We start from the raw sequence: 13,870 nt of genomic DNA on the forward strand, positions 1-13,870 counted from the left end.
TGCCCCCAGCCAATGAATGCCCTCTACCTAAACCCCTCTGGCAGCCATATTCAGATTTTTACTACACGTTAGTGTGTTGGGAGTCCTCGTGCTATAGCTCTCGAGTTTTCACTGCATTTGCGATTTTTCTAAGAGTTTGCTCTTTTTCAGTCTTTTGAGCCTCCAGCTCCATCGATCAGTCTTCCGACTAACTGGGACCTGTTGTTCAGAACTTTCTATGCCCCTCAAGGGTGATTATTCATAGTTAACTTCTTGGAGAGACGTTTGTGGAGGAGGCCTGTGCGTTCTGCAAGGATATGGTGCCTTCGCACCATGAAGGACCGTTGCAAGTGGCTCCAGTCAGGTGGCAACTGCAACTCTTGGACCGTTGGTTTGCCTGGTGAAGCCCTGCTGCAGGTCCGAATTGCCAAACTCCATTCGACAGAGAAGCTCCTTCAAGGACGGCTTCTTCCTGAGTTGGTGGTACCAATCAAGTCATAAGACACCTGGATAACATTCTCAAGGCTGGTTAGGACTAACCAGGGAGAGGGACACCAGTTTGTGTTCTTGAATCTACAGCTACTGGAACTGAAGTGACTCCATCTAGTGAGGCTCAGGAACAGCGAGATCTGCAGGACATGCCAGGAATCATGACTTCAGCAGCATTTGTTTCTTCATACAAAGGTACTGTACCAACCCGATTGAGAGTTCGCCACTCTTGCGGTGAAAGTTTGTGTAACTTTCCCAACTTGCAGGCCTAATCACCCGACATATGATTATTTTTCGCCTAAACTACTTCTAAGAACTTTTGCAAAGTCTTGGCCGTTTGATACCAGACTGCTCTTTCCTATCCAGAACACTAGCCCGTTGACTTTGGCCTGACATATTGACTTGAATTGAACTCTCTGGTGAACTGAAACTATTTGCACTGTCTAAAGTATATATGATCTATTTTACTTATCTTGTGCCTTTTGCTCCTTTCTAAGTAACTGAACTGCCATTTGGCTCCTATTTCAGGGGAGCTCAAACTGTCTCAAAACCTTAGAATTTTGTATTGAAGTGTATTGGTTTATAATAAGTTGTTTTCTAAATTGTGTAATAAATTACTAAGTGTTTTTACCAAGAAACCTCAAGAAGAAGTGTTTACTTGAACCACTGTGATTGAAGGTCCTCTGTGTAATTACTCGTACTGCTCACATTCCCTCTTGAGATGAGCCTGGCTGCTCAGCTCACTACCAAAAACTGTGTGGTGCAGACTTATACCAAAGGTTGGTTTGGCTTAGACCTGTAGTCCTAATTGAGTTTAGTGGTCCCAGAGGGTACTGCCTGCAATTCTGCCTAACAGGGAGGAGTCCAGAGTCAGCCAAGCAGTGCTTCGCAACCTGTTCGCTTGTAGGTGAGTCTGGTGAGGAGGTAAAGGTACTTGCTTATGGTGAGCCTTGCTGCCTCCCTTGGTTGTGTTATTCTGTACTGTGTATTCTTTATTCATGACGCTTAACGCTGCCCTGATTTATCTGATCGACAGATTTCAGACAGTCTTCCCTGAGACCCATAAGAAAAGCCTACAAAGATTGCCTTTCTATCCCTAACTTCAAACGTTCCTCAATAGGGGGCAACAGCTTCCCAGTGAAAGCTGCCAAATTATGGAACTCTTTACCGCCAACTCTCAGAATGGACCTGCACTACCGAAACTTCAGATCCAAGGTAGTTTTATGGCTGAAAACATAGGCCTCCAAACACCTAGCCTGTCCTACATTTGCCACTAGCACACAGTGTAACCACTTGTGCCTTTTCGTATATACGTATATAATCCTGCTGTTTATGTTTATTGTGCTTATGTATATATTATGGTTGTTGTAACTAAGCTTTGCAAATTCATGTAAATGCTGCGCCCTGATGCCTGAGGGTATGCCTGCGCATTATAAATAAACATAAACATGAGCATGTGAATACATGCCAGACCCATGCTGGAGAACAGTAGTTCCTGGTAAGTAACTTGTTCCATCGTAACCACACTAGCCACACCAATAATCAAACGGGACAAGCCACCGATCATCATAAAAAGAAACTGGAGAACGATCAAATTGCAACTTGAACTTCGGGAAATTAGCAAACGGCAAGCAACAACTATGGACGAAGCTGACTTGGACAAAAAGTTACTTCACAACTGCATCACGACGACAATCGACGAGATTGCCAAAGAAAAACAGTTTACTTTATTGCGCAAAAGGGCAACGGCAAAATGGCTTACTCCACTACTCGGCGCCATGAAAAGGAAAAATCGGAAACTTGAACTAGAACAGAGGATCAAATGTGACTGCAGAAAGAAATTCAAACTCCAACATATCTGCTCATACAAAAAGGAAATGCAAAAACAAAAAGGAAATAATACAACAACTCTTCAAAGCACCAAATACCCCAAAAGAACTCTTTAAAATCATAAACGAAATAAAAAAACCTACCTGGCTGCAACAATTCTCCAATACGATCGGTGAAATTATGCAATGATCTCGCAGACCATTTCAAAAACAATCATGGCCATACAAAGCAGACCATGCATTGACAATATGCAACCCACCCATCCCTATGAGAAACGCCCAAACAAACTTCAAAGCTTCCCTTAAATACGAGTGGAGACTTTTGTCATACTGACAAACAAAAACAAAAAAAACTGGTTCCCTAACAGATCCCTGCCCCCCAGATGTATACAAAAAAACTTTCACAAGGAACACCCATGGAATACTACAGAAACATCTTCAACCAATCAATCTCAACGGGGAAAGTGCGACAATACTTCAAATCAGCATACTTCAAGCCGCTCCTCAAGGACACAGCAGGAAACGTGGAGGACCTCCAACTACAGACCTTTCTCCAACATCCCCTACCCAGCTAAATTGCTGGAAATATGTTTGATGTTTGTTAATCTGCTTAGAATCACATGCTGTGCATAGGTCCGACATCCAGTGGTCACTGCGGAGTATTGCATTTTGTTTTTCGTAGTCGAAAAGGGACGTCGACAAGGCGTGTCTGAAACACTATCGTTATAGTGACGTGCGTTGTACCCACAATCCCTCACGCGTCGAAGTCCCTCAGATTGTTTTTTTCCGCCCAGCTACTGGTCGCCTTTACGCGGAGCTCCTCGAGAGACATTGCAGATTTCATCTCCTCGACCTTTGGTCGTTTTCTTATTAATATTAAACACATAGATCCCTCCCTCGACGCAGTTGTGAAGCTGTTCTCCGCCGAGCAGAGGGTACGAGTGGAGGAGATCCTTCGGCGTTGCCGAACACGTGGCCTGGCCTCGCAGGCCATATACAGTAGGGAGAGTGGGGTCGTGGGACATCTCTGGTTCTTTTCTGAGAATGCCTTTCCTTTTCCCCTTCCTTTCCCTTGGGGTGGTTATCACGATTTATTGCCTCGGCTATGGAGAGGACACCCTTTAGGTTTTGCCCGCTTTGCAAAGGCAAGTTTACTTGGAAGGACAAGCATTCACGGTGTAACCGCTGCTTGCCCCTCGATCACAAGGAGGAAGGTTGCGCGGCTTGTCGGCTTCTTAAGCCTAAAACTCTAAAAGACCGTAGGGTTAAAAGGTGGGCGGCCTACGCGATGTCGAAGGCCGAGGGTTCACCCGCCGCTGCTACCACCGACAGTGACGAGGAACGTGATAACACGACCTCCGCTACGGAAGTCGAAAACCCCTCTAAGGAGCGCTCGCGCGCTTCGTCGTCTGTCCCCGGCCCCGACGGGCTCGGCTCACGCCCTGCTTATGGGGATGAACACCCCGGCGACATTGACGCACACAAGAACTCACATAAGCACACAACCCATGGCTCTTCTTCGTCAAAGACGAAGAGAGCATCAGCGCCCAAGGAGACGCAGGTTCCACCGGCAGCCTCCTCGGACCGTTCGGGTTCGAAGCCCCTCTCGCAGCCGCGACCAGCGACTGGGCTTTCGGCAAATAAGGGCGCCGCCCCCAAATCATCGGCCGGCGCGCATCAGCAGAAAGCGCATGCCGCCGTAGAGCGATCGACACCCGTAGCGTCGAAACCGCAGCCCTCTGCTGACAAACGAGTCGCCGAGAGCTTGGCGAGGATCGCTGTAGCCGACGCCCAGAAGCGTACGCCGAAGGACACGTCGAGCGCTACGCAGGGGTCGAAAGACACGCCGACAAAGCCCGAAGAAAGGCAGGGACTACCCCCTTCAGTCGGGGGGGGGTCACCCAGCACACCTGAAGGCTTTTCGGAGGGCGACGGGACACTTTCCTCGACGCTTTGGGAGAGGTCGAGCCGTTTTCAGCTAGATGACTCTACTTTTCCCCCGCTAGACCGCTCAGGGGTACCCCATGAAACCATGGAAAGGCTCCATCTCTGTATGGAGAGGTTTATGAATACCCAGACCCCTCAAACTCCCAAGAGAACAAGAGAAGGGCCTCAGGAGGACCCCAGGGCCAAATATCCGAGGCTAGTCAATCCCCAGCATGACACAGCCTCAGACTTCCATAATGTGTATGATCTCACTGGGGAGGAACATTACTTGGAGGAGGAGGATGATTTTATGGACGACGAAGAGGGACAGAACCATTAGGAAGGTCTGGAAGACAGTCCAGACATTATAGGAGAAGGCTTCGGAGAAAACCCAGAAGAAGGACCTTCGCACCCCTGGCAATCCCCATCAGTATATTCCGACACTGATGTCCTGAACCTAAATCCTCCTGACAATTCACCTGTTAGGAACACGTCTCCCATTGACGATCAGCCCACTTTCAATGCCCTGTTGCGCAGAGCAGCAGCACATTTCGAACTGGACACTGGGGAGCTCTCTCCAGAATTAGACTTTGTGGAAAGAGTAAGGAGAAACCCCCGGTCAGCCAGACCATTCCCCTCCTCGCTTCAGTGAAGAGAAGAATCATCCCTTTGCTGTCCACTCCCGCATTGATCAGAGGGGTCAATCCAAGAATTAAAACACTTTTCACTCCTTCACCCTCAGACCCGCTCTACATTAGGGGACATTCCATTCCGGATTCCCTGGTAGTAACTAATACAAGGAAGAGGGCAGGGGTACCACTTTCCACCAGTGAGGCACCTCCTGACAAGGAGGGCAAAGGTTATATGCCCTTGCAAAAAGAGTAACTTCCTCGGCTGCCTTTTCGGCAAGAATTGCGAACAACAATTCTTTGCTCGCTAGCTATGCAGACGCGCAGTGGGCCAAACTGCGCAAGGACGCCGAAGAGGCACCGTAGCCATTACGTACACGCCTGCTTTCAACTATTGGCGAAGGAACCCAGGTCAACCACACTATTGTAAAGAACTCTCTGGATGCGGCAGAAACAGCGGGACGTTCCCTGGTGCAGGGAATACTCCTAAAACGCCATGTATGGCTGCGCAACTCGGGGTTTAAACCGGAGACACAGGCGTCTTTAATAAATAAACCTGTGGAAGGCTCTAACCTCTTCGGGAAAGCGGTGGATGAAGCTCTAGAGATGGCTAAAAAAGAGTTAGATACTATCAAGACTCTTGACCAAATCTCTAAGCCCACTACCAGATGCGGCTATGGCAACAAACGCTTTTTTCGTGGCCAACGCCAACAACAAAATCAGCATCAACAGTACCCTGCCACCAATTACCAGACCAATAGTGGGCAGTACAGCCAAAGAGGCCAGCGCCGGGGTAAAGGGAGAGGTTGGGGGTCCACCCCCAGAGGCTCCCAAGCCCCCAACAACTCCCAAGTGACGCGAAGATTCGCGTCCCCTCCCATGCAACACCGGTCGGGGGCCGGATAACATCCTTTCTTCCTGCATGGGAGGGTATAACGTCAGACCGTTGGGTACTTTCCACCGTAGCCCACGGATACTGCATCGAATTCAACAGTTCCCCATCCTACAGACCCCCGAGGGGACGACGCATGACACCGCAACATCTTGCCATCCTTCTCCAAGAAGTACAACTACTGCTGGAAAAAGGAGCCATAGAGGTCGTGCCTCTATCTCAGGTAACGGAAGGTATTTATTCAGTGTACTTCCTTGTACCCAAAAAGGATCTAACCATGCGCCCTGTATTAGATCTGCGCCCAGCGAACAAGTTTATCAAACCCCAAAAGTTTTGTATGGTAACCTTACAGGAAGTGATCCCACTGCTTTCACAGGGAGATTACATGACAACATTGGACATGAAAGATGCATACTTTCATAGTTTAATGTTGCCAGCGCACAGAAGATACCTCAGGTTCATGATAGAGGGCAAACACTACCAGTTCAGAGTGCTACCCTTCGGCATAGCATCAGCACCAAGGGTATTCACGAAGGTGCTGGCAGTGGCAGCGGCCCACCTGCGCAGGTTGTCCATCCCAGTTTACCCTTACCTTGACGACTGGCTCATAACAGGGGATTCTTTCGAAACATGCTTCTCCAATACCCAAGACGGTAGACCTTTTGTTCCAGTTGGGCTTCTCCATCAACGAAAAGAAGTCCAGTTTAGACCCCAGTCAAATCAAGCAATTCCTAGGGGCTCTAATTCAAACAAGGGACGACCTCGTCTTCCCCTCCAAAGAGAGGGTCCAAAACATGCTGTTTCAGATCCCTCTATGTGACCGGTCGAGAGGTGACGGTACGCAAAGCATTGCGCTTGCTAGGAATGATGGCGTCGTGTATTTATTTGGTACGTCACGCGCGCCTGCGCCCAATGCAAGAGTGGCTCAACAGCCAGTGGTGTCAGGCCAGCGGACTATGGGACGATCTAGTGGTGGTCTCGCAAGCCTTGGTTCTCTCGCTACGGTGGTGGACAAAGGAAAACATGGAAAAAGGGAAACCCTTTGCCACACCCGCGGCGGAAGCCACTCTAACCACAGACGCATCCCTCACAGGATGGGGGGCGCACCTATCCCATCAGACTGCTCACGGAGTGTGGACTCCGAACGTAGCATCCAAACACATAAATCTACTGGAGCTACTAGCTGTGTTCAAGGCGCTAAAAGCCTTCCAGGAACACCTACAAGGCAAGACAGTGATGGTCCTTACAGACAGCACCACAGTCATGTACTACATCAACAAGCAGGGGGGCACCCACTCTCCAGGCCTGTCCAAACTGGCCCAGAATATATGGAAGTGGGCTCTCAAACAGGACATGTTCCTACTGTCACAACATGTACCAGGGGAACTCAATCTGCTGGCAGAAAAACTCAGCAGAGATTTCCCCCTGCCCGAAGAGTACGAATGGCGCCTGCACGAAGACATCGTCTTCACACAATGGGGATTCCCAGAAATAGACCTGTTCGCAACCCTGGAGAACTCACAATGCCTAAGTTACGCCTCCAGGTACCCCCAGAACCAATCCAAGGGGAACGGTCTGTCGATGCAATGGTCAGGGAAATTTGTTTACGCTTTCCCCCCCCCCCCCCGACTCCCCTTCTCAACAGGGTGGTGCACAAGATGTACCAGGAACAAGTGACCATGATACTAGTGGCCCCAATGTGGGCCTGACAGCCATGGTTCGCTCACTTGATGGAGATGCCTCTATCTCCCCCAGTGAAACTCCCCTGCCCGTACAACATGCTTTCACAAGACAAGGGCAGGACTCTGCATCCATGCCCCCAGAACATGAACTTAGCAGCTTGGCTCCTGAGATCATAGAGTTCGGACATCTACAGCTCCCGCAGAGATGCATGGACATCCTCAGGGAAGCCAGAAAACCTAACACTCGCCACTGCTATTCTAGCAAGTGGAAAAGATTTGTCATCTGGTGCAGGAGTAAAAGCATCAACCCTATTGACTGCTCTCCCACACATATTGTTCTATACCTGACCCACCTATTGGATTCAGGTCTAGTGTTTAACTCCATTAAAGTCCACCTAGCGGCACTTTCTGCATACACCACTTCCCAACTCAAAGTGTTGTGGTGGAAGATCCCTGTTATAAAGGCCTTCATGGAGGGAGTAAAGAGAATACACCCCCCGATAGCTGACCCAGCTCCCGGATGGGACCTTAATGTGGTACTTACCAGACTCATGGGCTCACCATTCGAACCCATGCACAAAGCATCTCTTAAACACCTCACTCTTAAGACTGCTTTTTTAATAGCTATCACCTCCATCAGGAGAGTAAGTGAACTTCAGGCTCTTTCTATTCTAGACCCCTTCGTTACAGTTCAGAGAGAAGGTGGTTCTACGCACTCACCCTAGGTTTGCTCAAATTTATTTCTAAATTCCACGTAAACCAATCTATAGAACTACCAACGTTCTTTCAAAATCCTTCCAATTTGGGAGAAAGGACTCTGCACACACTACATGTACGCAGAGCGGTCATGTTCTACATGGAAAGAACCAGACCACTGAGGAAGACTAATCAGTTCTTCGTCTCGGTGGCAGCAGGAAGAGAAGGAGATGCAGTTTCAAAGTCCACTATTTCTAGATGGATTGTTCAATGCATCACTCTCTGCTATACTCTTGGTAAGAGAGAACTGCCCTTTAGGCCAAGAGCACACTCTACTCAAGGCACGGGGGCGTCCATAGCATTCATTGCAAATGTTCCCCTTGAGTCCATCTGCAAAGCGGCTACCTGGAGTTCTGTGCACACCTTTACAAAACACTACTGTCTAGATGCACACTCTAGATCTGACTCCCAGGTGGGACAGGCAGTATTAAGACACCTTTTCTCTACTGTTCCTTCTCATAACCCACCGCCAACTCCGGGTACTGCTCGCTAGTCTATGCACAGCATGTGATTCTAAGCAGAATAACAAACATCAGAAGACAATGCATTACTTACCGTAAAGGCATTTCTGATGGTTGTATCTGCTTAGATTCACATGCGCCCACCCTTCCTCCCCGCTCGGATGGAAGGAACATAGACTTCCTTTTATATCTCTCTTTTCTGTACTCACTCACGTCTAGAAGGCTCCCTCAGGGCAGAAAAATACAAACAGAGGGACCTTGACGCGTGAGGGATTGTGGGTACAACGCACGTCACTATAGGGATAGTGTTTCAGACAAGCCTTGTCGACGTCCCTTTTCGACTACGAAAAACAAAATGCAATACTCCGCAGTGACCACTGGATGTCGGACCTATGCGCAGCATGTGAATCTAAGCAGATATAACCATCAGAAATGCCTTTACGGTAAGTAATGCATTGTCATATACAACTACCCAAGAATTCATAGAGCACCAGACCAGGCACAAGTAAGCTTTAGACCAATGAGAGGAACGGAAACAGCACTCCTCTCACTTTGGATGATCTAAAGACAAACGCAGACTCGGACAATAATACTGTGGTGATACTTCTGGACCTCTCTGCGACATTCGATAAAGTTAACCCCGACATGCTCATCTTGAGACCGGAAGAAATTGTAATCACTGACACGCCTTACTATGAGTCAAATCCTTCTGAACAGAAACCATATGGATTAAACTTTTAAAATCCAGCCCAAGAGTCCTCATGCGGAGTACCACAAGGATCATCCTTCTCCCACTATTATTCAACATCTACCTGTCTCAACTAATTGGGATCATTAAAAGACACGGCCTCACCTGTTACAACCGCTGACTACCAAATGAACAAGACAACACACATTGGAGAACTGCCTTTGAGAAATCTACAACTGGATGAACTCTGCCTCAAACTCAACCCAGGCAAAAACAGAAATTATGATCTTCACAAAAAACAGAGAAAACTACTACATTCCCTGGCCAACAGAACTTGGCCCAAACCCAGCTCCATCGTCTATTGTAAAACAAAAAAAACTGGGATCCCTGATGGACAACAAACTTACCCTAAAGCCACAAGTAAACGCTCTAATTAAGAAATGCTCCTTTCTCCTGCAAGCAGTAAAAAGGATCCTACCATTCCTGTCATTTGCTAACAAAACACTCGCCGTAATCGCTCTCGTCATGTCCAGAGTATACTACGCCAATAGCCTATTTCTGGGCATGCCAGAACAACTCCTAAAAAAAAAAAAACTCCCAACGCATACATAATGCCCCTCAAACTACCTCAGAGAGCACATTACACCAGCACTGAAAACGCTACATTGGCTACCAATAAAATAGCGGATCAAGTTCAAATCGATGTGCATAACGCACGGAGCAATCCACAGCCAAGGCGCGGAGCTCCTAAGCGAAAAATTAAACGTACATTGCCCCACAAGGCCATTTGGATCCAGCAGCGACATCTGGTTGGAACCAAAATCTTACAACAAAAAATGCGGAGGATCCTCCTTTTCCCACCTTGCCCCAAAAACCTGGAATAGTCTACCAAAGAACATACGTAACACAAGAGATCACCTCCTATTCAGAAAATACTCAAATCTCGACTTATTACCCTGTAACTGTTTACCCCCCCTACCCAAGCTACTGCCCATCTACTGAAGTAAGGGAAGACCAATGTATGGCTTATCCCAGCAACTGAAAGATAGAAAGCTAGAATCATACTAAAGGAGAGATCCCGGTGGAAGGGGAAGGCTATGTCAATATCTTGGTCTGCAAAGTAAACGCATGCAGTAATGGATCACTGTTAAGGATGGGAAGGGAACCGGGAATTGTAAATAACCCACTAACCCAGTAGTTTAAACTTCTGCTCATCTCACCAAAAAAATCCACTCAACCACCCTCTCGCACAGCAAACAGCATGCACTTCACCACATCGCAACAACTATCGCAACAAGTCACGCCAACGGCACACAAGGCTCACATCGATCTTATATTCGCACCTAAGCCCCTAGACTAACACTCAGGGTATTTTTGGTTACTCTAGGTGTGCTAAACGGGACACTCTGTGGGCAGCAGGTACTTTTTTGTGCATTTCTTTTAAGCCTTACTGCGTTTACCACCCATCTGTGGCTAGTGGTTGGTCCTAGAGGTAATTGGGGAGGGAGAGGGTGGGGAAGGAGTTGGGATTGTTTTGGTGAGGCAACCGGCAGAGGCTCTGTGTTGCTTCCATACATCAAACAAAAAAAAATGGCGTCACCAGGGGGAAAGGCCTGGGTGGTTGGAACAGCAGGCAGGGAATGTGCATTCTTGCCCATTGTTCCAGCCAGCTGATTGGCTGAGTGCCCCTCTCTGTGTGCAAACTTTATTTACATCCTAAAAGACATATTTTTCTATGCCATCATCTCAGATTCGATATTCTTTCCTAATTCTATTTTTGCCTAGTTTGTAACTGACAAAATTAACTCAATTCAAATGCATTTGGAGAAAAAAAAACATACTGTGGTGCCCTCCTATTAAGTTTCTCTTTTCTTTGTTGTAGGTTCGTGACGTGAGAATGATTTCTGATAGAAATTCCAGACGTTCAAAGGGAATTGCTTATGTTGAGTTTGTTGATGTCAGTTCTGTACCACTAGCTATCGGTCTAACTGGGCAGAGAGTTTTGGGAGTGCCCATCATAGTGCAAGCTTCTCAGGTAAGCACCAAATAACAAACATTTTTTGTTAAATGTGGCGCCTGCCCAAATTTTAGTTGCTGGATGCAAATGTTACAAGCAGACGTGTAGGCACATAAAACATGTAAATAACAAATGTGTTTCAGGATGTTTTTCAGTCTTTCAAGCATGTTATTTAGTAAATTATGGGGGACATAAGTCAAATGAATTCATATTTATTAAATGGTCTGAAGGTTTTGGTTTGCAGGCATACCACAAAATATTCTACAGTCACATGTTAGTAACGCTGTTAAAGGCCACTCAAGATGGGAAGTATACACTAAGAAGAAAGCAAGTGCTCTACTCCAACAATTCATGATGAGTTCAATCCTTTAAATTGTTTTTTGAGGTTTACGTAGGCAGTCACCAACCCTAGTGTTCAATGGTCAGGACCTAAATTAGCGCTAAGGTTAGCAGGACTCTAGGCCCAAACCACAACAAATTGGGCTAGGGGACAGCAGAGGAGAGAATGCATCTCAGCCCCTAGGTCTTCCAGCAATTTGTAAAACATGCAGTTGAACTACAATTGCTGAGGAAGAAGTGTCTCACTGTTCCAGTCATGTTGATTCAAGTTCCAGGTTTGAGGGCTTAGTCTTTTGGCTCCACTGGACACTTCTAACTTCAGTGGATGCACCCTGGATCATTCCCAAGATTTAGTAGCGAGACCCTAGATGACCGGATGGACTCGTTTCTTTCGTTTGCTCCGCACGAGGTTGGTAGGCCTTTGCAGCTCGGTAGATTAACTCCAGATTCCTGGCAGGCTCCTCTTCTGGTGGTCAGCAGTAGAGCATGCCCATGATGATTCCAACCTCCACGCTGGAAGAAGGTCCTTGCAAAGGAACAAAGCAGGTTATTTATACAACTGCTCGCTGACCCTGGGATGGCGATGCAGCTCTAGCCGAGCAGCTGACTGGTTATGCCCATCAGTCAAAGGTGGATGTCTTGCAAAGTTCTTTGCTTTCGAGCAGGTGGTCGATATACGAATTGCAGTGGTTTGGATTAGTGAATGCAGTTTTGTAAATCCGCCCTCTGGTGCCCCTCTGTCATAATCTTCGGAGTCTTAAGGTTTCAGTGGTTGACTTCCTGGAAGCATCTTTGCTTTTCAGGTTGGTGGTCAGCCGACCCTCAAATATGCCCTGCAGCAGGAGGTGGATAACCAATTGGGGACTGCCACCACCATCGCAGGATCTGTGAAGCAACAGTTGTGCCTCTGTAGCAATGCGTGTTTGAGCTAGACAGTGCCCCGCGGCCCCTCTACACCCCCTTTCTGGCACGCTGGAACCTACATGCCATCTTGATACAACACCTCTCTGCCCACCCACATTGCATGCCATATCCTCAATGCGGTCTTCAGCACCACAAACACATGCACACTGCCCCCACATCCCCTAACATGGACAAATCACTTGGCAATCTTCGTCATACCACTTTCAACAGTGTCTCCCGCTCAAGGCCATGCGGGCCACCACCAAATTCCACACATCACCCCACTCTGAAACGGTCATTATCACCCTTGATCTAGCAAACTCCCTCCAGGAAGCGCCCACCACCAAATCAAACTATTCGACCACTAGCTCTCCAGCACACTTGCAGTAACAAAGCAGACCTCTCGGAGATCAAGCCCCACACCCAGGTGGTACACCAACAACCTCAGATCTCTAAAAACCCTCAAGCATCGTCTGGAATAGACCAGGAGCACCAACCCCTAAAAACACCCCCCAGCCTGTCCTCCCCCTGGCAAGACTAACCAAGGCCTACAGATTGGAAATCTTAAAAACCAAAAAAGCATTCTCTGGGAGCAGAATCTTGAACTATTGCAACCCAAACAAGGAACTGCATAGAATCATCTTTGAATTCAGATTGCCAGATTGCTCAACCCGTCCCCCCTCCCAGTCCTTATGTGATGCTGTATCAGAACATTTTCACATCGCTATTGACATTCTGCCATCTCTAAAATAGAAATATTCCCTGACCCCACCCACCTCCCATTACCCATCCTCAACGCCCTCCTGATGCAAACCTTCGCCTCAATCTCACACCAGTTCTCTTCCTCCTAACACAAAGCCGCCTGTCAGGATTCTTCCCCCCCTCCCTTCCTTCCTTCCTCCTCCCTGAGGACCCTTCACCGCCCACCCTCGAACATCCTAACCTCAACCTGTGCAGGCAGTAATTGTATCTTACTGGAAGCCTTAACCTCCTACAATCAAATCCCTCCTCAAAGAAATCTACGCTTGACACACTCTTTCCCAAAACTACTGGCCCATTTCCAACACCTGCTTCATGGCCAAACTCCTGGACAACACAGCATACAAGCACCTCTGTCACTTCACTGAAGAGTCCTGCCTAGTGTCCGTTTGGGTCTACCTAAAAAGAGCAGACACTGAAGGATGTGCTGTTCTCATTCTCCTGGACCTCTGCTGCCTTGGATACTGTTGACCACACCGTTCTCCTAGACTGGCTACACTCCAAAGTCACTGCCCTCACTT

At 47.8% G+C, this 13,870-nt stretch overlaps 1 protein-coding gene across 4 annotated transcripts in view; it reads left to right on the forward strand.

Moving 5' to 3' along the window:
- The window catches only part of RBM39 (RNA binding motif protein 39), a 446,237-nt gene that overhangs the window by 152,519 nt on the left and 279,848 nt on the right, over positions 1 to 13,870 (forward strand). For all 4 annotated transcript variants that reach the window (XM_069652240.1, XM_069652241.1, XM_069652242.1 and 1 more), the window contains one exon: positions 11,214 to 11,366. In XM_069652240.1, the coding sequence (XP_069508341.1) occupies positions 11,214 to 11,366 (153 nt within the window). The remainder of the gene's footprint in view (positions 1 to 11,213; positions 11,367 to 13,870) is intronic.

This window comes from Ambystoma mexicanum, chromosome 3p (assembly GCF_040938575.1).
Source record: "Ambystoma mexicanum isolate Mex_15411 chromosome 3p, UKY_AmexF1_1, whole genome shotgun sequence".
Classification (NCBI taxonomy): Eukaryota; Metazoa; Chordata; class Amphibia; order Caudata; family Ambystomatidae; genus Ambystoma; species Ambystoma mexicanum.